At 33.0% G+C, this 22,270-nt stretch overlaps 3 protein-coding genes across 4 annotated transcripts; 1 reads left to right on the top strand and 2 right to left on the bottom strand.

Annotated features, from left to right (window-relative positions):
• The first annotated feature begins 5 nt into the window (after positions 1–5).
• LOC140062105 (DNA primase large subunit-like) lies at positions 6–15,744 on the top strand. Its single transcript, XM_072108155.1, has 13 exons — positions 6–251; positions 390–499; positions 939–1,027; positions 1,129–1,249; positions 1,872–1,967; positions 2,854–2,910; positions 3,107–3,331; positions 4,237–4,419; positions 5,028–5,154; positions 5,453–5,535; positions 6,139–6,207; positions 6,844–6,934; positions 15,242–15,744. Exons 1-13 carry the CDS (start codon positions 89–91, stop codon positions 15,382–15,384), a joined length of 1,557 nt encoding a protein of 518 aa, XP_071964256.1. The 5' UTR covers positions 6–88; the 3' UTR covers positions 15,385–15,744.
• On the bottom strand, positions 9,586–14,544 carry LOC140062368 (uncharacterized). The gene is made up of 2 exons (XM_072108560.1): positions 14,460–14,544; positions 9,586–12,354 (listed from the first exon to the last, which is right to left on the bottom strand). Exon 2 carries the CDS (start codon positions 12,340–12,342, stop codon positions 10,084–10,086), a length of 2,259 nt encoding a protein of 752 aa, XP_071964661.1. The 5' UTR covers positions 12,343–12,354; positions 14,460–14,544; the 3' UTR covers positions 9,586–10,083.
• A 931-nt stretch (positions 15,745–16,675) lies between the features above and the next one.
• On the bottom strand, positions 16,676–21,452 carry LOC140062106 (BSD domain-containing protein 1-like). 2 transcript variants are annotated; one of them, XM_072108157.1, is made up of 8 exons: positions 21,227–21,452; positions 20,622–20,679; positions 19,824–19,940; positions 19,242–19,406; positions 18,756–18,926; positions 18,316–18,475; positions 17,616–18,050; positions 16,676–17,238 (listed from the first exon to the last, which is right to left on the bottom strand). In XM_072108157.1, the coding sequence occupies exons 3-8, from the start codon at positions 19,920–19,922 to the stop codon at positions 17,114–17,116; spliced, it is 1,155 nt and encodes a 384-aa protein (XP_071964258.1). In that variant the 5' UTR covers positions 19,923–19,940; positions 20,622–20,679; positions 21,227–21,452; the 3' UTR covers positions 16,676–17,113. The 2 variants fall into 2 exon arrangements, with proteins under 2 accessions (XP_071964258.1, XP_071964257.1); XM_072108156.1 differs by lacking the exon at positions 21,227–21,452 and adding an exon at positions 20,778–20,807.
• Positions 21,453–22,270: the final 818 nt, after the last annotated feature.

The following is a 22,270-nucleotide window of genomic DNA, read 5'->3' as shown; positions in this document are numbered from 1 at the left end:
AAAATTCCGCGCGAAACAAGTCCTACATAATAGAGAGGCCTAGCCTACTAGAGAGAGAGTCTAATACCATATCATTTAACTTTATAATATGAATTTTGCAAAAAGAACTAAACGACAGAAGAAGATAAAGGTTGAAGATGGTGATCCTTCAGAAAAAAAATACGCACATACCATCCAATTTTATAAAGAACCTCCGACAGATAATATCTCTCTCCAGGAATTTGAAGACCTTGCTATCCAGCGGCTGAAAGGTGAGTAAAGCTGCCTGTCTATACTTCATTACCCTGGGCCTAACTAAGGTCTAGGCCTACTGTCAGTACTCACCTAGCCAATGAATATGCAAACAGCACTATAATTAATACTCATACTAGGTTCATTTCTTGTTTCAGTTCTAAAGGTGATTGAGTCGATGTCATTTAAAGAAAAGAAAGGTTCCAAACAGTTTCAGAAAGCTTTAGAAACCGAATTTAATAAAGATAAATTTTTGCCAAAATCTGAGGTAAAGTTTTAAAATTAACGCACTAGGCCTAGCTCTAGAAAACTATAGTAGCCTAGTACTAGTAGATGGTCGACAGATATATCAGTTAAGTTTGGTGTTTTTAGATTCAGATGCATTCATAAGGTTTATCGCAAATAGCGTGCGCAACGCATAGTGGGAAGGGTTTGGGAGAAAACGTCACAACGTGTACGTACGTGATCTGTTGTTTGTACGTATGCGCTGCGACATTTGCTCTCAAACCCTTCCATCATGCATTGTGCAATGACGTTCCTTGCTAAATCAAGCTATTTGCAATCCACCTTATTGTACTGTAATAATATATCGAATAGTGTCCTTGTTGCTAATTGATTTGCCAGAATAAAGCCAAAGGAGAAAGTAAAAATCTATGTATTTTATCTTCTAAATTGTTATTATTATTGATGTTTTTTCTATTTTTTAGTCCATGGGAGGAGCTGCAACTGCTGAGATTCAGAAAAGAAGATCAGACCACATTTCTCATTTTATTCTCCGATTAGCATATTGCAAATCGTAAGGCTATATGAATCTATAACCTATTGTTTTATTATGGTTTATAAAGATTCCAAATATGCAGAATGGCAAAACTTATTTAAAATGGGTTTTTTTTGTAGAGAAGAGTTGCGTCGATGGTTCATAACTCAGGAACTTGAGTTGTTTCGTTTTCGATTTCTTGATGAAAGGACATCTTTTAGAACACAGTTTTTAATTGACAATGATCTTCACTATGAACCTGTAAGTAGAAAGCCTATTTTAGTTTTGCCTCTAAGGAGTCAATTTCTTTCTCAATAAATTCTATTGTGCCCTCCGAAATGTTGTCTTATATTTCTAATAGAAAATGCTAAATTTATATTATACTAGTTTATTTTGTTTGGTTAGCAAACAAGTAGTTCACTAAATTATTCTTTTTTTTTAATATAATTCTTTAAATGCATGAAAATTGTGGATGTAAACTTACTATTATTTACTGTTCATTGGACTCTCCCAACTGGACTCTCTGAAAACTGGAACCACTCCGAATATCAGACTGTCCTTGAGGTCCCAAATTATTTTATATCACTAAAGTACATTTGGAAAATAGGATTTAAGGAACACCAGACCTAGTGTACAGTATTGGTAGAGTGGACTAAAGTACATTGCTCAGGTGAAACGTTTTTAACACCAAGCTTTTCAGAGTGTTTGCCATTTTCACATTTTCATCAGTGTAAAATAAAACAAACTCCCAGATTCAAACAATCCATAAAAATATTGAAAAAGCCACTCGCCACAAAATATTATATTATTCATTATTCTATTATTAAACAGTATTATTACACTTAAGATTCTGTCCTTGAATAATATTTTATTTTTTTTTAAGATTGACGCGAAAGAGAAGGAAGCACTTAAGAAACAGTTGGTTGACTCAAGTTACAACTTGACAGAGATGAGCATTGAAGGAATTGAATTCTATAAGGTCTTTATAATTTGTTTTTATTACATTAAATATTAATTGGTCAGTTTCTAGCCATTGTCCTAATTAACAACAGGTGTTATTAGTGAGTTATTATTATTAGGTTTCTTTTATTTTATGTTGAGATGATGAATGTTTACTCATAGGCCAGACAATATTATTGTAAGGTCATCAAAGATTATTGAATATGGATCAATCATAGTTATATGTCACTCATATACATGTTTGTTAATGAATTGATTTACTAATTTTTGTCCAATAGTTTGCATTACTGTATCGTACAAGGTTTTTTTTTTTTTTGTTTTTTTTTTTATTCAGTATATTACACAGAGGCGCCTTACAAGATGGAACCACCTTAGCTTCAAGGCGCCTCAGATTAACAAATACAACATTTTAAAACAACTAACAGAAACATCAATTAAATCTTCCAGAATTAACAGGAAATTGTTGTACATAATAAAATAATAAAGCATTTTTTTCACAATTCGAAAGAAGATCGGAACCAAAAATAAAAATTTCACTTAAAAATGTAAAATTAAATGTTAAAGAAAAATCCTTGGCTAAGATATCCTCAATAATTGAGTTAGCGCTTACAAGTAGAATATCTCTTTGTGTATTATAATTAGGGCAGTAACATAAGAAATGAAGCGGATTCTCAACATTAAAGCCACAAGTACAATTTGGATTGTCCCGTACAAAAGGTTGCCAGGGTGAAATAGGCTCACCCAATACAAAAGAGTTGACTAATAATAAAATGAATTATAGATAATTTTAAATTTATCACTGCCATTATTGTATATATAACTTTAAAGCTTTTGTTAATCATTTTTAGTTCAGTTTCATTTTGTTTTATTATTATTTAATTATATTGCTTGTTCTGTCTTTAAAGGTTCCTTTTACTGAAGCCCTTGATCTGGTGAGAAGTAGAAAAATATATGTTCACAAGGTAATTATTATATAGAATTTAAATGCATCATACTTGGTTGAAATGAAGTATATTCTAGTTGATTTATAAAGTTTTTTAAAACTTTTTATTATGACAATTAAGAAAAACTTCAACTGGAATAAATGTTGCAAAATGAATTATACGCTGTCTGATAACATTAGCAATCAATTTACGAGTTTTGTTTTTTTTTCTACAGGGATATGCATATGTACCCAGTAATGACCTTGTATCAATCGTAATTAGTGCATACCGTGCTCACCTGTCCCACGCACTAGCTCTGACGGCACGTGCAGTACCGCAGCTTGAGGAAGACAACCGACTCCTTCCTCTGCTTAACAACCTGAGCAAGCAGTATCTTGGACAGGATTATGGAGGAAAGCAGACAAATGCTGGCAAGGTTTCAATAGGAGAGCTAGATGGTGTAAGTTGTTTAGGCTAATGTAATGTAGGTGTTCTAAGTTCCCCACGTTCCAGCTTTGTGGCTACGAGAGGAACAAAGTTCCAAATTGTAAACAAGTTTGAAACGGTATTATTTTGTTAAAATGTTTTTCTATTTCAAAATCTCGATGCATATCAATGAAAAACTCAATAATTATTTGTCTAAAAGTCTATTGTTTGGATTTAAAATCACCCGTCAATTCTTGATGCCCCGTAGACTAGACTATCTACTACATCCCTGAGATAATTTCACAATAGACGTTTTTTAGTAGTTTGTTGTTTTAACACATTGACTGCCAAGGCATTTTCCGTAATTTCTGTCCCAGTGCCAAGTCCCGTTTACATATTAAATTACAGTTTGAAAGTGTAACATCTGGTCACAGACTATCATGATGGGGTCAATATCTGACCCCCATCCTCTGACCCACCCTATCATCGAGAGATAAAAACAGTAAACCACACTGAATCATTTCATCCTTTATTATTTTTATTTACTATTAGCGCAATTTATGACATGTTTGAGATGATTATATTGAGTGTGAGGGCGCCATCGTATCAACCATATTCAATGCATGAGGGAATAAACACAAACAAACATATGACATTTATTTTTAGATTATCGTTTACGTACATCATTCATAAACTGCCATGCGATAATTCCTGTTCCAATCACCACTGCCAGCGATTCTACATACAATACAAAAGTGCTACGATTTTGACGTAGTATTACGTCTTGGCAAGTAGCGACACGCAATTTTTGACGTATAAATACGCCGTGGCAGTGAACGTGTTAAAAATGAATTTTTAACTTAACCTTTGTTATACCATGATTGATAAAGTACTTATTTCCCAAACTAATTTTGCTTAAATTTCTTTTCTGATTTCCAGCTGTCACGCAAGTCGTTCCCTCTTTGCATGAGGCACCTACATTCTGCCCTCAAACATGACCATCATCTTAAATACTGGGGACGTATGCAGTATGGTCTCTTTCTCAAAGCTATTGGAATCACTCTGGAACAAGCACTCATATTTTGGAGATCAGAATTTAGTAAGACGATGGATGTAGATAAGGTATGTGATTTAAAAAAAACAGCTTTTTCTTTGATGAGGCTCTTATCAGAATATACTTAACCCCATTAGATTAGATACAGGTCCGCAGTAAAAAAAAAATTATTTACAGACCCAGCAATCAGTAATTTTAATAATAAAAAATTATCTAAATTGACAATTTGTTTTGGGAGAACCTACCAGTTCCACCCTAGCTGTCACCAAGGTTGTAATAGGTTGTTTTTTATTTATTCAACAATATTTCAAGAGGGTGACCCAGCCAGCGGAAGCTGATTTTGAGGGGCAAACAATACAAGCGACATAAAAACATTACAAATAAAAAATATATAACAATAGTTAAAATTCACCACTATTATACTATTATAGCCATTAGTTTACTTTCCTACCACCCTTCTTACAATGCTTGGTGGAAACACAAAATCCCTGAATGATCAGAGATTGTTGTTAAAAATACATTCATTACAACACTGAAACAATAAATTTACCATAATTGCCTGCTAACTTATGTTGTTGGATGTAGATAAGTGCATTCTACATTCCTGTTCATGTTCTTTATCATTTCTAAATGTTTCACAGCGATACTTATAAACTAAGTTTTTCTTTTTATTTAGTTTGACAAACAATATGCATACAACATTCGGCACAACTATGGCAAAGAGGGTAAGCGTGTTGACTACACACCGTACAGTTGTATGAAGATTATTACGTCAAATGCTCCTGGAGCTGGTGACCATCATGGTAAGAAAGGCAACTTACTTCACATTACTTAGTAGTTTTTTTTTGTACACTATACCAGATTGCTTATACTTTCTGTAATGTATGTATTTTTTTAATTAAAGTGGATATAATCTACCATAGGTGAATGTTTGTAATCTTTTGCTATTCAAATTTCTTAACCGATTGGTCGATACTTTACACTTATATATTTATGAATTATGCTTTTCACAGCCCATGGTAAACACTGTATATCCAACAAACAACTGAAATTTATAAAACTAACTCCATCGTAACCCATTAGATATTTAAATTTGTTTAGGCTGTCCTTTTCGACATTCTGATGCCACAATCCTGAAACAGCAAATGTCATCTTATGGTGTCTCACAAACCAGTATTGATTCTGTAAGTATTTAGAATAACAATCTTTCTTTATTCTTTATGTTCATTTACGTATTTCATGACCAGGTTAACCACAGAGTGTGGCTACTGTACCTAGCATTACACAATATAACATTATTTATTATGGATGTACAGTAGAGTGCAACAATTGGACCCAGAGAAGTGTTTATATTTGCCATCTTTGAGAAAAAGATTATTTAGCCTACATTGGCATCGTTTCCTACTAATAAAGCATTTGAAGTTCTGGAACCATTTCTTAATGGAGGAAACCTTTAACCATTTTAGTTTTTTTAGTCATCAATTTCTTATACAGTAGCTGCTTTAAGATGATTTCCTGAATGATTGTAAATCAATGTGGCATTGGTGTTGAAGCAACTCTATTTTTTCTCTTAAATAGTCATAACATAGAGGCGCTATGATCATGGTAGCTTTTCAAATCAAAAATATTATGAATTAAAGAATACATACAATGTAATGATTGGGAATGAAACAATATTTTTCCTTATTCAATGCTTAATTTCTGTTTCAACACCTCATTCCTACACTCGCACTGACCGCTCCTCCCTTATATATGAATAAGTGCATTGATTTCTATGTTTATTCCAGATCATGACGTATATGAATGGTGGCCATTGCCAGCTGGCATGCTCCAGATATTTTGACGTCACCCATCAGGTTAGAGTTATTGATTGTATATCTGTTTCTTGTCTATAATAACACTGGAATTTCCCATACAGGAATTTCCTATACTCAGCACTTGATAATTTCATAAAGGTACATAATATATGATTGATACCCCATGTGTATGGATGCACTGCAATAGCAAAAATGTGCTAAATGAACAACCATACATACTCTCGCCCTTATAGTAGATTATAACTTAATGCTTTTGTACCAATAGTATATTAGAAATAGAAAAACTATATAGTTAGGTACTTGTCAATTATATGACCCCCGGGAGAGGTGTGTCATCTACAAATAATTACTGACGCAGGGGTGCGTCAAAAAACCTAGAAGGTACGTCACATCAATGAACGATTGTGTGTCAATGTCTGTCACTTTACCACTAAACATATCATAAACAACATGGTCACAGTCCGTCAAAATGGGTGCATCATGTTCACCTAAAGGTAAGTCACATTTTTGATGCACGAGTGTGTCATGGTATTAATAATGTATGACGCACATCGGACAAATGACGCACCTCTCCCGGGGGTTGTATAGTGGGTCATACAATTGACAAGTGCATTAGGATATTGGAATATAATGTATGCAATAATGTAGTCTTTGTTGTATTGTTTTTATACATAGCTACCTGAAGGAACAACATCTATCCAGCATCCAAATCATTATTTTGAAGAAAGTAGAAAAGTTTTAACAGGAGTAAAACCAACAAACGGAGGTAAGAAAAAAAAACAATCTGACATAATAGTTGGATTTGCCATAAGTAGGACCTACATTGGATGTACCCTGATTTTACGTTCCCTGAATTTTACATACACATAAAATGATTTCATCTTTTCTAATCTAATAAATAATAGTATGTTGGTTTCTGTGCATTTTCCATTCATTTTAGTACATATCTAGGCCTAACAAATCATTACTGCAGCCTTTAGCTAAATGATCTACGAGAGGAACAATTTAAGATCTCGTTTTACATAGAGATTTTTACCCTGTGTGTTTCCTACTGATATTTGTTTTTACAAAATGAAAAAAAAAACAAATTAAAGTTTAAAACCAAATCCTGTTTTCTTTGCTTGTTTCATACAGTCTGATATAAGAATTAATATCTAATTTCTCTGTGTACAAACTGCAAGCACATTGTTAATTCTTCCACTTTATAAATATTTCACATTTTTTTATACACTAAGGGGGTATAGGACTGAAGGTTTACTGTATTCTATCAAACAATTACTGACAACTCTAGGCAAATCTAAGCATATCCTATTTTATTCAATATAAAGTGAAAAAGATCTTCACTAATAAATAAGTAATATTATTTGATATATTGCATGTGATAACGACAACAGGCGAAACATAGATTGTCAATTGAAATGAAAGCAAAACAAAACTTAGAAATATGATAGCAACCCATTTTACAAAAATAGATTTAAATATAATACTTAATAGAAAGAAAATGAAGACCTATTTATTTTTCTCTTTAACTTAGTATATGTTTATAGAGTTTACAGTGTGTACTAACACTATAGTGTCTAATAAACTCACTCTAATTTTCATTCACTTTTTATTCCATATACGGTACTCATTTTTCAATCAATAGTAGTATAGTGGAGCTGTAATTGGTGGTTAACATGCTTGCCTTCAACTCCACTCCCTACAGGCTCAAATGAGACTTAGTTTATAAGCACGATAAATTATAAAATAGTTTAACCATCCTGTAATTGGCGTGTGCTTGCTGTTGCATGCGTATGAAAAAAAACTAACAGTTCTTCTTCCTTAAATTGTGTTATGTTAGTAGTTAAACTCTTTACACATTGGTAGACAATGACATGGTTTTATTTTTGTGACATATTTACGTAATACTCGATATTCATCAGCAGTGTAGTTCTCATTAAAATAGGCACCACTAGCTCTTTTTTAGATATGTATTAAGTGAATGTTTTAAGGTTTTTTATTCATCTATGTTTTTAATTTTATGGTACGATATCTAATTTTAATAAGATGTTTCTATTTTTATAGCAATTTGAACAAATTTTTAGGCATTTGTAATATATTTTATATACCGAAAATAAATTAAATAAATAAATAAATAATTATCATTTTAATATGAGTAGAATTTTGTTATGCTTTATATCTATAGCAACAGAATAGATGAAAAGTGTTTACAATGTAATGTATGTCCCGTCATCCAATATTGAATAAAGCTGGCTGGTGCCCTTTTAGGATAAAAACATGTTATTTACTTATTATTAAGGTATGTATACTCTATCAAACTAGTTTGATGACAAAAAATGCCTAAATATGGTAGTGATATGCTTAAATATGGTAGTGATATGACATCATCAAGTCCATATCACATTTTTTTGTCACATAATGTTTGATAGTGTAGGCAGAGCTTAAGATGTTTAAGGACACCCAATCCAGAGTATGCTACAAGATGCTTCTTGGGGAGGGGAGGGGAGTGGGGGAGGGCAATGCTACCATTGTTGAGCGATTACAATTGCTGAAATGGTCTTCAGAATAAACTTTATACCAGCTAATCTTTTTCCATCATAAATATAATACATTACATAGATACTGATTGTTGATTGAAAGGTACAGCACATATTTAACTTAGGAATTTGTTATTTGTTTTTATGTTTTCCTATTTAATAGACATGTTACCAGTTGACACACACAATTCAAATTACATTTGCCATGAGACCATTGTGACCAGTTTGATGTGTCCATGTACCAAAAATTAATTATTCTTGCATTCAATTTGTAAAACATTCTGGTACTAATACTAGTACTACCCTACTACCAGCCACACAATGACATTTAAATTGAAATAGAAACATGCTATCACAAAATATACCACAAATAATGTTCATTATACTCTGGTAGCTACTTAGCCATTTCTCTAGCCCATCCAATCCATTGTTATTTACAGTATAATAGCGTGAATTGATTTTGCCAAAAGGTCAAGCATATCTAATAAAACTGGAGCGGATTTTTATTTGTGACAATAATATGAGTTCACAGTTTTGTGTCTCACTACTATAATGAAAATTGTTGAGATGAAGTCCAAACAAATGAAAATTAAAATTGTTGACATTGAGTCCAAACAAATAAAAATTGCGCAAGAGTAACTTTCATTCACACATATGTCCATACTATTCTATAAGAAATAAAATCAAGTAATAACACAACAGAAATATATAAATGAATAAAAATAGCTCAACCTCTTGTTATTGCTTATTACTGTATTATATAGTTGCTATTAACTGATGTTTTTTATTTCTAAAAAAATAAGCACTCATTTACAACAAAAATAAATTGTTTGACATACCAAACATTTTATATTATAATAATAACAGTTTACTGTATATTCAATAGTAGTGTTTTTTTTAAACTATTATGACTTTGGTACATCTAGTTGCTAAAACCATCCTGAACTGATATAAACACATTAACATGAAATTCAAAGAAAATGAAAGTAAACATGGCAAGAAATTGATATTCTCCTCATGTGTCAAAACAAATTATAAACACATTTGTCATAAAATAATATTATAACACACTTTAAATACATACTTAAAAGTATATCTTTGCAATTCCATTGGTCGATTTTGTAACACATGGTATTGTCATTCCATTCAATGGGAAAGATATATTTAGTGGCCAAGGTTGGTAAATGGGGACCTCTCGATTTTAAACTGTCAGTTCATTGTACATGCGGAAATATTGGGACCCGTTACCGATACCAGTTGTTGGTTCATAAAATGCCTTCAGGGTTTTTGGTGCATAATGGTTATCAGTTTTTGTACAGTAGCAGTCACTTTCAATATTTTAAGTGTTGACTTATTTCTGATTTTTATGCATATAATTCTAAATAATCTGAATTCTTTTATTTCCTGTATCACATACTGCAAATCTTCCATTGTGTACAAACCCGATACCAGTGGGTTCATCAAATTGACCCTCCTCGCTACCATGAGTACCAAAGCAAGTCTCCATTGTTCCTGATGCATAGAATATTTGTATACGATGGTTACCGGTGTCTGCAACAATCACATATCCTTGCGGATCCACCGCAATGCCTGTAGGACTGTTCAACTTTCCAGGTTCAGTACCCCAACCGCCAAATTTATAGAGAAATTTACCATCCGGCGTAAATACCTGCACTAAATGTTTGAGAGAGTCTGTTACCATTAACTGGTTACCAGGAGTGAATGCAATGTGAGATGGTTTTTTAAACTGACCATCACTGTCTCCACCTTGACCAATCTGGCGTAAGAAAGTTCCATCTGATTTATATACCTTTACACATTGATTATTAGCATCGCAAATGTAAATATTCTCAAGACGGTCACTTACAATACCAATGGGGCTGCTAAGTTGTATTGATGGATGTCCAGCACAACCAAATTCATTAACAAAATCACGTCCTGTATCCCATATTTGCACCCGATTATTCCCAGAGTCTGAAACTACAAATTGATTCCGTTTATTTAAGAAGAATGACTTTGGTGCCGAAAACTGGCCAGGTTTATTTCCCATTGTGCCATAAGATTTTAATATTTGTCCTTCTGCAGTCAAAATGGCAATGGAATTATAATTCTCGTCAAGAACAGCAAGATTTGTGTTTGGAAGGGAAAGTAAAGCAACCGGTTTTGAAAATTTGATACCTCTTGAAGGACCCTCACCTAACACTTTGCAAGGATTGCCTCTCAGTCGGTAATTAGGAGCAGCTGATGGCGAAATTGCAGATGCATTTGTTGTAGAGCTAACCTGTGAAAGTTGTACATTTTGAGGATTGTTTCTGACAAAAGTTTGCTGAGCTGGCAAACTTTTTGCAACAACACTAACTGCTCCAGTTGACTGATGCCTTTGTAATGGACTAGAACTTCTTCTGTTTGTAACTGGAGGTGGTGGATTCAAAACTGGACCAGCTGATGTGCGTCGTGAAAATGGATTAGTTGCTTGTGTTTGAGGATTAGGTTTTATCTGTGGCATCTGTCTTGAAACCTGAAGATTACTTTGATTAAATGATGGAGAACTCTGCAAGTGTTCACTTGAGAAAGATTCCGATCGCCTTCTAGAATCAATACCAGAGTCAAAGGATTGACTAGCACCAATACTGCTTAAAGAATTGCCAGAATCCCTGCGAGGTATTCCAACAATTGTAGGGCTGTTAAAAGGATTTCCTGCAGACAGAGGTGATATTGATTGCTCAGTGTTTAAACTAGTCTGAAGGTGATTAGCCAACTGTTCTGTTTGTATGTGCATTGTTTGACCAGACAATCTGCCATCTGTGTTAGTCTGTGACTGATTTGATGTTACTGTTGCACTCCTGTTGCTGTAAATTTGTCCAAAGTTTGCAATTTCCTGATCAAGTTGCTCTTTTGAATCCTCGATGTAACTCCATGACCATGACCCTTGACCCCTCATCTCCAGATTGTGTAACTGCTGTAGATAATTCTTGCATTTTGCAACAATATTGTCCAAGTCTTCCTTTGAAGGCTGCTGATTGGCAGACATGACCGCTTGAATCTCATTCTGGAAACTCTTCAGTAATTCCTGTGCTTGTTGTCTTTGTACCTGAAGGTGGCGCTTACCATCCTGTCTTTGCGCTTCTAACTGTGATACAAGAATGTTCTTCCGCGCTCGTACCTCATTTACAACTTTTTCAAGTGAAGAATCAATCTGCCCTTTTGCGTACTGATAACTTTGTTCTAGTTTGTTCTCTTGAACATTTGTTTGGCTTAATGTGTTTACTTTTCCTTTCAACTGACTGATCAACGCAGAAATAGTCTGTCTTGTCTGAAGATTCACAGACTGTTGTGCCGTTAATGGTGATTCGGGCACTTGTTGCACATTACTGCTCTGTTCACTCTTTCCTTGCAAATCAATCAGAGCAAACATAGTCAAGTTGTTAGGAAACCCCTCAACACCTTTTCCAGCTACAGGAAGAGGGACCTGTACACGACAGTTTGGACATTCAATGGCGTTGTTCTTCATTATCATGTCCAAGCATGGCACACAGAATGTGTGTTGGCATGGTAGAAGTTTTGGTCGATGTCGGGTTGAGTCAAATATTTCAAGACACATCGGACATTCCAGGATATGAAGTATGTCATCTGCCATCTTTCCAGATATCTAAAAATATAAAAAAGTAAATTATAATCTACTGTAAAATTCACATAATACTGTATGTGGATGACTCCCATGTGCAGTTGATGAGTTTAGTGATTGTACACTTGGTAATTCATTATCCAAATAATATTGTTTTTGAATTTATTTTATTTACTTTTATCTATAGCCGGCCTGAATACCGAATAGCTTTATTTGTTCATTATCATATTAAATAATAATAGAAATTCTTTTTAAAGATTGGCAAGTATTAGTACAATTAAAAACAGATATATACGTATATAAAATATAAACAAACATAACAAAATAGAATACACACACAATATTACACAAAAACTTAAATTTAATAAGTACAGTAGATTTTTGGAAGTAAAAAGTTAAAATACGATAAAAAGCATAAACGCTTTAAAAAGGCATGGAGTTTTCAAACGGTTGATACCTCTCTACAAGCTTATTTCGTAAAAACCAAGTCTTTATTTTTGTTTTTTAATGTAATTCTTCATTGTGTCTTGTCAAAGGAAATACAGTAAGATGTTTAAAAATAATTTATTAAAGTAATGCCTTCATGTTATTAGTATGTAGGATGTACTTTATATTTATGCTAATTATAGAGAGCTGAAAGTGAAACAGATGAATACTGTAAACTCTGACATTTACTTCATACAGGTAGGCTGCTACTGTAGTTTCTACTGACAAAGTAAGTAGTAGGCTAAAATAATTACCGGTAGTAAGGTTAGCGATACACCATGTGTTTCTAAGAAGGAAATCAGTAAGGTTGAGAATGTGACATTATAGTTCTTATATTCTACAACTGTCTTGTGAAATAATATCTAACAATCATGTTATTGATTTATAAATCACATTCACAACTGATTTTTAGATTTTCCCCTCTCAAGGAAACAGGAAGTCATGCACTTCCTTCTGTGACCTAGGTCAATGATAAGGTAACCAAGGGGAACAGTGACTTTATTTCATCATAAATTGTCTTTCGATTTCCTATGATCTATAGGTTCTTAATTCTACTAACTACTAAATTACTGTATTTGGTATAAATACCATTGTAAAATTAACCGACATTTTTATTTTACCTGCCAATACCACATCAAGAATGATATTTCTTAAATTAATTTATTATGAAAAATTTATTTTTCCTTATTAATTATGTATTATAAGGAAACCATTAATATTATTATTATTATTTTCTACAAACTTTCCTAAACTCAAAATCATTTATTGATTAATACAATAACTGATTGAATAATAATCACCATAATTTAGGCTTTAAGAGTTGGGTGTAATCAGCAAGCATCTTTCTTAAAGGGTCTATTGTTGTTCTCAAATACATACTGGTACTTTGATGTGTTTACCATAAAAAAATTAGTTTTTTATTTACCTAATACTAATAGTAGAACCACCCCTATTAAGGGAACACCTTCAGGACCCGGGGGGTGTACCTTAATAAGGATGATCTATTTAAATAGGGGTTGTTGAATGTGTAGTGTTCAAACATATTATATTTCCCCTTGTTCATTTCATGGGAAACTCCCTTAATAGGGGTGTTGTCCCCTGATTAGGGGTGTCCCACTGCATTTCTTTATCATACTACAACAAGGTCTGTTTGTACATTAGTAAAGCTTATCATTTTATGTGCACTGTATATACTATATGACTTAAGTATACAGTAGTACTCTATGGTGTTATCCCACCCTATACTTTCTGCCATATTTTGTATGGAAATGGAGGGGAACCCACTCGGTTGGTCATCAGTTATATTGTTACTTGTTTTGTATAAATACTTCCTTTACAATGGACAAATATGTTGAATTGATTTCCTTTATTTATGACATGACAGTCCTTTACTTTAACATGTTGATACATAATGTGCTTAATTTTACCTTAAATTATGCCAATACTGCAGATCATTCGTAGACTGACAGCATATAGAATACTTAGTATGGGTCTGGTCAGGCTAACAAATGTGGTACTTACTCAGTTACTGTACTCCCTTCCTACATACATGTCACTCAGAATGACATAATAATAACTGTAAAATTCTCATGATTAGATTTCATAGTACTTTGTTACTGCCTAATATTAATACTTTAACTTACCTAAAAACCTATAAATCCAAATATTGTGTTAGATCCTTGTGTACATGCTCTTTTCAGTTCAAGTTGTTTAGCCTGGTACAGTGCGTAGGCCCACTTACTAGCCACTTGGTATTTAACGGTTGGTGGTGATTCATAACACAATATAATCTGTATGCTTTTTGAACATTCCATGCTTCAGTGATTTTGAATAGATTGAAATTGTTTTTGGAGGCCATGAATGAATATTCATTATTATGTTTCTTTTCATTGTAGCTACACTACTCATTTATGGTGTTATATTTATTTATTTTATTTATTATTACTATTATTTGTTTAATTATGATTTCAATTAATTTATTTTATTTAGTTAATTTGTAAATTATTGAGTGTACTGTATTTGTGTCAAGAGTCCTTCAGTTGGCCCATGACATTCATCCTTATCAATAATTCGTATTAAGGATTTTTATTTGTTTTATCATAGAACTTGGCTTATGAATACAAAAACATAAAATATGCATCACTACATTATAAGAAAAAAAATGGTACACAAACAAAAAGTGTTGATGAAATACAGTTAATAACTCAAAATGTAGACTTAAGAATATTAATGATGAATTAATGTGGCTTCTCCCCATTCTTAATTTCTGAACAATTAAAAATCTTCAGACCTCAGAAATCATTGTGTGGTAAGGTGTGATCTTGAACCTGCCACACCTAACCATTCATGAAATGAATCCTAGTGCTTGCTAATTTTAACCCATGTTCCTTCATTATTTACACATAATTTATTCTATTTTCTTTAGCATATCGTTCACCATCGTCACAGATCAGTAATCCAGTTCAAGCCTCAAAAGACAACCAGCCTATCGGAGATGGTGATGACTTTAATGATGAGACTGGTATCTCAATGGACGATTTAGATAAGATGGAAGCAGGAGCTGTGTAATTAAACTACAGTATTCATATATTTTTCCACTAAAATTTAAGAGAAAAAAAATAGTTCTGCACACCCCTTCACTGCCTATGAATACATGGCAATACAATTTGGAGTGCCATACGCCTATTGGTGGCGCTCATAAAGGAAAAAACAACAAACAATGTAGGTCATTTCCTCTCAGATTATTATTATTTGGCAGTAATGTAGGTTGAAATTGTTTACAAATAGACAAATAAAGATGAAAAATACTGTAGGATAAGTTATGAGGGAGCTTTCGATTTGCGACGTTGTCTGGACCATGAAATCTTTGTTTGATTGAGGACACAATACACATGTCTAATAACATGACTCAAATACGTACGCAATCATTATTACATAATGACTACACAATCAAATTTGTTTGCTCTTTTGCTGGTTTTAATCCATTTACATTACAAAGTAGTCGGGTTGTTGCAAATCAAAAGCTCTCAATTGTCATTGGAGTCGACATACTTACTGAAATAACATATCACAGTGGTGATATGTTGGTAAAATGAAAAAGAAATAAACAGTTTGCAATCTTTATTAATGATATTTGTATTATATTGTAATTTGATATACTATTTACAATGCATTTATTTTTAACATTTAACCATACATGCATCAAAGTAAACATAGGAAGAACAATTGAAAAATATTGTGGAGTTAAATAATCTATTTTGCAACGTTTTAATTGTGTAATGGCCCATACAAACAAGACAAACTAATGTTATAGTGAAATATAAATGTTTTCATTACAAAAAATATCACATTAACATAATTGGTTCATGCAATGAAGAATTTTCATTAAAAACCTCATAAAAATGTATATAATATTATAATATAACAAAATTGTTACTTTTTGGAACTGTAAAAATACTATGGCTTTTATAATACTAAAATAATGTTGATATTTTGTTTTATTTATAAATAAGTATAATAATTTACTAGTAGTGTGGCCATTACCTATAAACCTATAATACTGTGCATTGATTCAAGTAGTAATGACAACACAATCAAATTTGTTTGCTCTTTTGCTGGTTTTAAGCCATTTACATTACAAGGATTACAGCAGGATCCTTTAGGACTCAACAAAGTAGTAGTATCCTCTGAATAAAAGTTGCCCGTAGTGTTACACAATATATTGTTATTCGTAAAGTGTCCCCTTAATAGGAGTATCCTATGTAAGGTAGCTCAGCCATAACATGGACAGATGAGACAGACTACCGCCGTGGCAGTTGGTGACTTAATGCAACTTTGAGAAAAGAAGCAAATAAACTTTATTTGAATGCAATATGAAATTGTTAGTGCCATAATTAAAGTGCTCAATCAATATATCCAAAATGTATTAATTTAATTATACATGTAATAAGTAATCTCCGTACACAGACCCGATTTTTAAAGAAATATTTAAGAGAGATTTTTTTTTTTTTTGGGAAATAGCAACTCGAAGTGGACATCATAGGGTTCAAAACCTTGGTCAAGAAAACTACCAATGACAAGTCTTTTATGTATATATCATCAAAGATACAACTAAAATATTCTTTTAACTTTTTACAATTGAAAATAATAAATAATGCTTTACTTCCGCTATATATTAAACCTCTGATATTAGTATATTATTAATCCAGTAGTTTAGCTAGAACTAGAATATTTGAGGTCTAAGAAAAGGTGGGTAGATACATGCTTTAACAATGAATAAGAAATGTTTTTTAAAGTTTTATTCCCAGTTTTCCCAGTCATCTAAATCATCATCTGCTGTCATGCTTGCGGCAGCTTTTACATCCTCCTCCGTAACTTCTATGTCATCAAAATCATCCCAATCGTCACCCAGGCTACTTGAATCTGAGGAAAGAGATCATTAGACTTTAAATAAAATGACTTTCCACTTTAATAGTTCTAAACTTTCTAGCGTACATGTTTTAAAAACGGATATATTATATGTTAGTACATGGATACACCTATTAAGGGCCAATAAAGTGTTGTCCCTTTAAACAGGTGTTTCTATGTGTAAAGGATATACAGTATAGATACATCCAACAGTTCATTAAACGTGGTTTAGTTTTAACGCCTTAAAACCTTGGTTAATTTTGTTTGCCTGTGTAAAAAAGTACTCGATATCTGTATAGTTGAGTGGCGATTCATGATTGTTGAATTATTTGCACGGAGCCTTCAGATTTAATAACGTGAATATTTAATAACCATAATGCCATATTACAAACCTTTTGGATCTGAAGATACAGGTGAGGTTTTTCCATTGTCAATTTCTACATCGTTACTTTCCAGTTCATTGTCCAGTTTATTGTCTATTGTTTGTTTTATTTCTCTATGTGGTTCATTGTTTGCGGTACAATCCAATGTTTTTTCATTGCCTACAATACTCTCTTCATTTGATATACACAATTTACCATCGCATTCAGTACTTAATATATATTCCTCTGGTGTCAATCGTCCAGATGGCTGTTCTGGCTCATTTTCATCTCCCTTTTGTTCATCATCTTCAACTGTTAATCTTTCCATAAATGCGATCACAACTGGTTCTTCAGGTTTTGTTGCTCCTGAAGATGTTACCGATGTTTCAGCATTATCATCATCTCTCTGTTTGTCCGTTTGTTCCTTGCAAGTTTTTGCATCGGGCACTGTATCCCATGAATCATCTAAAAATCATATGAAACACAATGAATTAAAAAGGAATTATGTATTTTTTATTGCCAAAATTTACCCAATGGCGTAATGTAGAGATATCAGGCCTCTGGTTTAGGAACCCTAAGTGGCTCTCCAACGCTGGATGCCTCTGGCATATTTTAAGTCCTCTTTTTCCCTTTAGGCACTGCTCAGGGGCCTCATAAGCTCCAGGGTCCCTGGGTTTAGACAGTGAGCATTCATAACCGTTACGCCACTGAATTTTGCAACAAAACTCGCCTTCTTCGTCACCCCATCCAAGATCATCATCTTCTTTCGTTGATGATGTCATGTCAGCCCTTTCCATTAGCGCCGCCTTCCTTGCCTCATCTTGGTCGAGTTGATAAATTTTATAGAAGTAACGGTTCCAGAAATCATCATGAGACACAACTGCAGGTACCTTAAAAATATTATATTTCATAAATTTACTAAAATTTCTATGGAAGAAATGAAATATATTATACAAATTATGAATGTTTATTATAAGTGCGATGGTACACATAATTTTATGAGGTGAAAGATTAAATTCTATTTTCACATTTTAAATTTATCTTAAATTATGTTTCAATAATAAGACAAATAATACAAGAATAATAAACCAGAAACAGTAATACCTTACAAAAACTAAGTTAATTAGTAATGTTTGTAAATTTGAAAAATAGGCTCATATTAAAACTTACCATTTTGGTGTATAAGGATCGTACGTTGGTGTTGACTACAAGTAATTCTGATATTTCTCCTTTGTTATCTTCTAGGCTAAAGGCTTGGCACCACTTCTCATAATGATCCAGTGGACCATCAGGCTCATTGCAGTAAGTTCCAGGCTCTGTCTGAATTGCATGTAACTTAGCCTGAAAAGCAAAACAAATATTTTACAATGAAATATAACTGGGTAATGTTTTCCACACATTCGCCATGATGTGAGCTGTAGTTTGTTGGTTAGGATGCTAGGCGACCCTGCGTTCAACTCCTCCCAGTTGTTTTTCTCATGACAACACAACTCCATTCCAACTTTGTTTATGTAGAGCATCTTGTGTGTATTATTGGATTGTCACTAATATCAGGACAGTGAAACCAAATTAACAGTCCTTGGCAATGTGTCTAAAAAGAATAATAATGTGGTGTATAAACATGTGCCCTACCAACACTTGCCCTATCAAATTTACCTTTTTTCTATCAAATATGTGAGCGCCATCTTTTGTTATTAGAACACTTTGTTTGTCATCCTCTTCAAGCCCATAATCCCTTGGGGATAGAGTTTCTGATATTCCTGATAACAACCGGGAAAATCCCTCTGTCACTCTACTTCCGCTTGAAGATGCGTCATCCGTCTAATTTTAGAAAAATAGATGAGATTATTAAGATTATCATCAAATGACTTGGATGGTAAAACATATTATTAACTTCTTCTTCCAATTTAGTGCAAACTTCAGACTTGAAGACTATAGCACTTTTGGTGGGATATGGTGCGAGTGAGTAATTTGCACAGTGGCTGTGTGTGACAGTGTCTGTGTGGATTAGTACACCGGGGTAACCCCCTACTCGTCTCGAAAGATGTACTAGGTTCTTTAAAGTGCGCATGAGCTATGTGTACACTGGACCTACGGTTTATAGTCCTTATCCGAGAAGACTCGTTCTACCACCAGAACCATGGAGCGAGTGAGCCTCGAACCCTTGCCGATGTTATGGCTACGTAATTACGGTTCCACTGTCTTAACCGCTTAAACAAGAAACATGTATTGTTTTACCTTAATCTGGTCTTTGATGTTAGCAGCTCCGCTAGCTACGGTTGCTTGAGTATCTCGTTTAACAGTTACGCCAAATTCAACAAGATCTTTTTTCATCATGTCCCATGCTGATGATGACTAAATTAATATATAAAGAAAAAAAAACAGTTTAGGTCTCTATTATAATTTATATATATAAATTATTTATTGTATAATATTATTGGATTATTTTATTTTACATTATATAGACCTAGCTTAATTGCCTTTTAAAAAAATATATTAAATTCAATTTATTTAATAATGCACTTGTCAATTGTATGACACACTACATGACCCCCGGGAGAGGTGCGTCATTTGTCTGATGTGCATCACACATTATAAATGTGACTTGCCTTAAATAGGTGACAATGATGCACCCATTTTGACGCATTATGACTATGTTGTTTATGGTGGGTGGTAAATTGATGGACATTGACACACCATTGTTTATTGATGTGATGTACCATCTAGGTTTTTTTACGCACCCCTGCATCAGACCGTAATTATTTGTAAATGACTTCCTCTCCATACAATTGACAACTGCATAATAATGTAGTCAATTGTCCTAACTGACTCTACTTTCATCGTGTGTGTATGGGCCTAGGCCTAGCCAAGTACTAGGCTAGCCCTACTAGCCTAGCCCTACTAGCCTAGAGGTCTTCTAGTTAGGCCTAGCCTAGATCCTGCCAGCAGGCTATTAATTAGCCAAGTATAGGCTAGCCTATAAAAATATAGGCCTAGCCTAGCCTAGGCCTAGAAAAGGATCAACAAAATACGTACCTGTTCTTTAGCAGTTTGTAGCCAACCACCCCACCAGCTACCACCATCTTTACCTTCACTGAAAAATAAACACACATTGTTACCCAGAATATTCCAATAAATATTTTTAAAAGTACGATTTTGTTAAAAAAATGACAATAAAAACAAATTACTCACCTTTCGTCAGACATTGTTTTGATCTATGACGTTGTGCTTAAGGACAAATGAGGGCGCTATGTTAATTGAATTTTTATGATAGTGTTTTTTAGTAACTTAGGCAGCAGGTACTTGGCTAGGTAGGCTGTACCTGTATTTCTTATCTTACTAAGTAGCACGAGATATAAGTCACTTTTAATAATGTGATAATAATAATAATTTAATATTGAATGCACTAAAATAATAATTTTGATGTATGTCCAACATGAATTTTATTTTTAATAGAAAAGGTAATATAATGCAATTAGTTCATATCAGGAAAGATAACAAAAAGAAAGTACTGTACTGTAATGAAAATGAAGGGTGCTAAATTATTGATTAAAAATTAAAAAACATCAATTTTTTTAAATGAATGCTTTTAGGATGTAGTGACCACAATTTTAGTGCTTTTAAGTTAATAGAAAACTTACTTTGATTGTCCTTCCAAAAACTGAATCTTCCAATGTATCCTGTTTTTCCCAATATTCTACTCTGAATGTCCAGTATCCAAGTGCTGCATATGTCATGTATCCGGATAGTGCTGATCCAGACAGGCAGGCTGATCCAGATATAATCTGCTATACCCATGTTCAAGTGCTGCACATGTATCTGAGATGGTCTTCATCCAGACAGGCTGGTCCAGATATAATCTGCTATACCCAGTGTCCAAGTGCTGACAGCCTCCTGTAAATGCTTAGGATACATGATTCAAAATGCATGGAAACTTGAACCTCTATATTCTTACCTTACAATGCATTTACCAAAAAATTAACCTTTGATACCAAGATAATAATGTTACCTTACACATTATATAAAATGCATTTACCAAAAAATAACCTTTTATGCCAAGATATAATGTTACCTTACACATTATATGAAATGTATTTACCAAAAAATAACCGGATTTAATACCAAGATATAATGTTACCTTACACATTATATGAAATGCATTTACCAAAAATAACCTGATTTAATACCAAGATATAATGTTACCTTACACATTATATGAAATGCATTTACCAAAAATAACCTGATTCAATACCAAGATATAATGTTACCTTACACATTATATAAAATGCATTTACCAAAAATAACCTGATTTAATACCAAGATATAATGTTACCTTACACATTATATCAAATGCATTTACCAAAAATAACCTGATTTAGTACCAAGATATAATGTTACCTTACACATTATATAAAATGCATTTACCAAAAATAACCTGATTTAATACCAAGATATAATGTTACCTTACACATTATATTAAATGCATTTACCAAAAAAAATAACCTGATTTAATACCAATATATAATGTTACCTTACACATTATATAAAATGCATTTACCAAAAATAACCTGATTTAGTACCAAGATATAATGTTACCTTACACATTATATAAAATGCATTTACCAAAAATAACCTGATTTAGTACCAATATAATGTTACCTTACACATTATATAAAATGCATTTA

The sequence above is a fragment of the Antedon mediterranea genome, chromosome 11 (assembly GCF_964355755.1).
Source record: "Antedon mediterranea chromosome 11, ecAntMedi1.1, whole genome shotgun sequence".
NCBI lineage: Eukaryota > Metazoa > Echinodermata > Crinoidea > Comatulida > Antedonidae > Antedon > Antedon mediterranea.
Note: the sequence above shows the minus strand (reverse complement) of the source record. Positions and strands in the feature narration are given on the sequence as shown.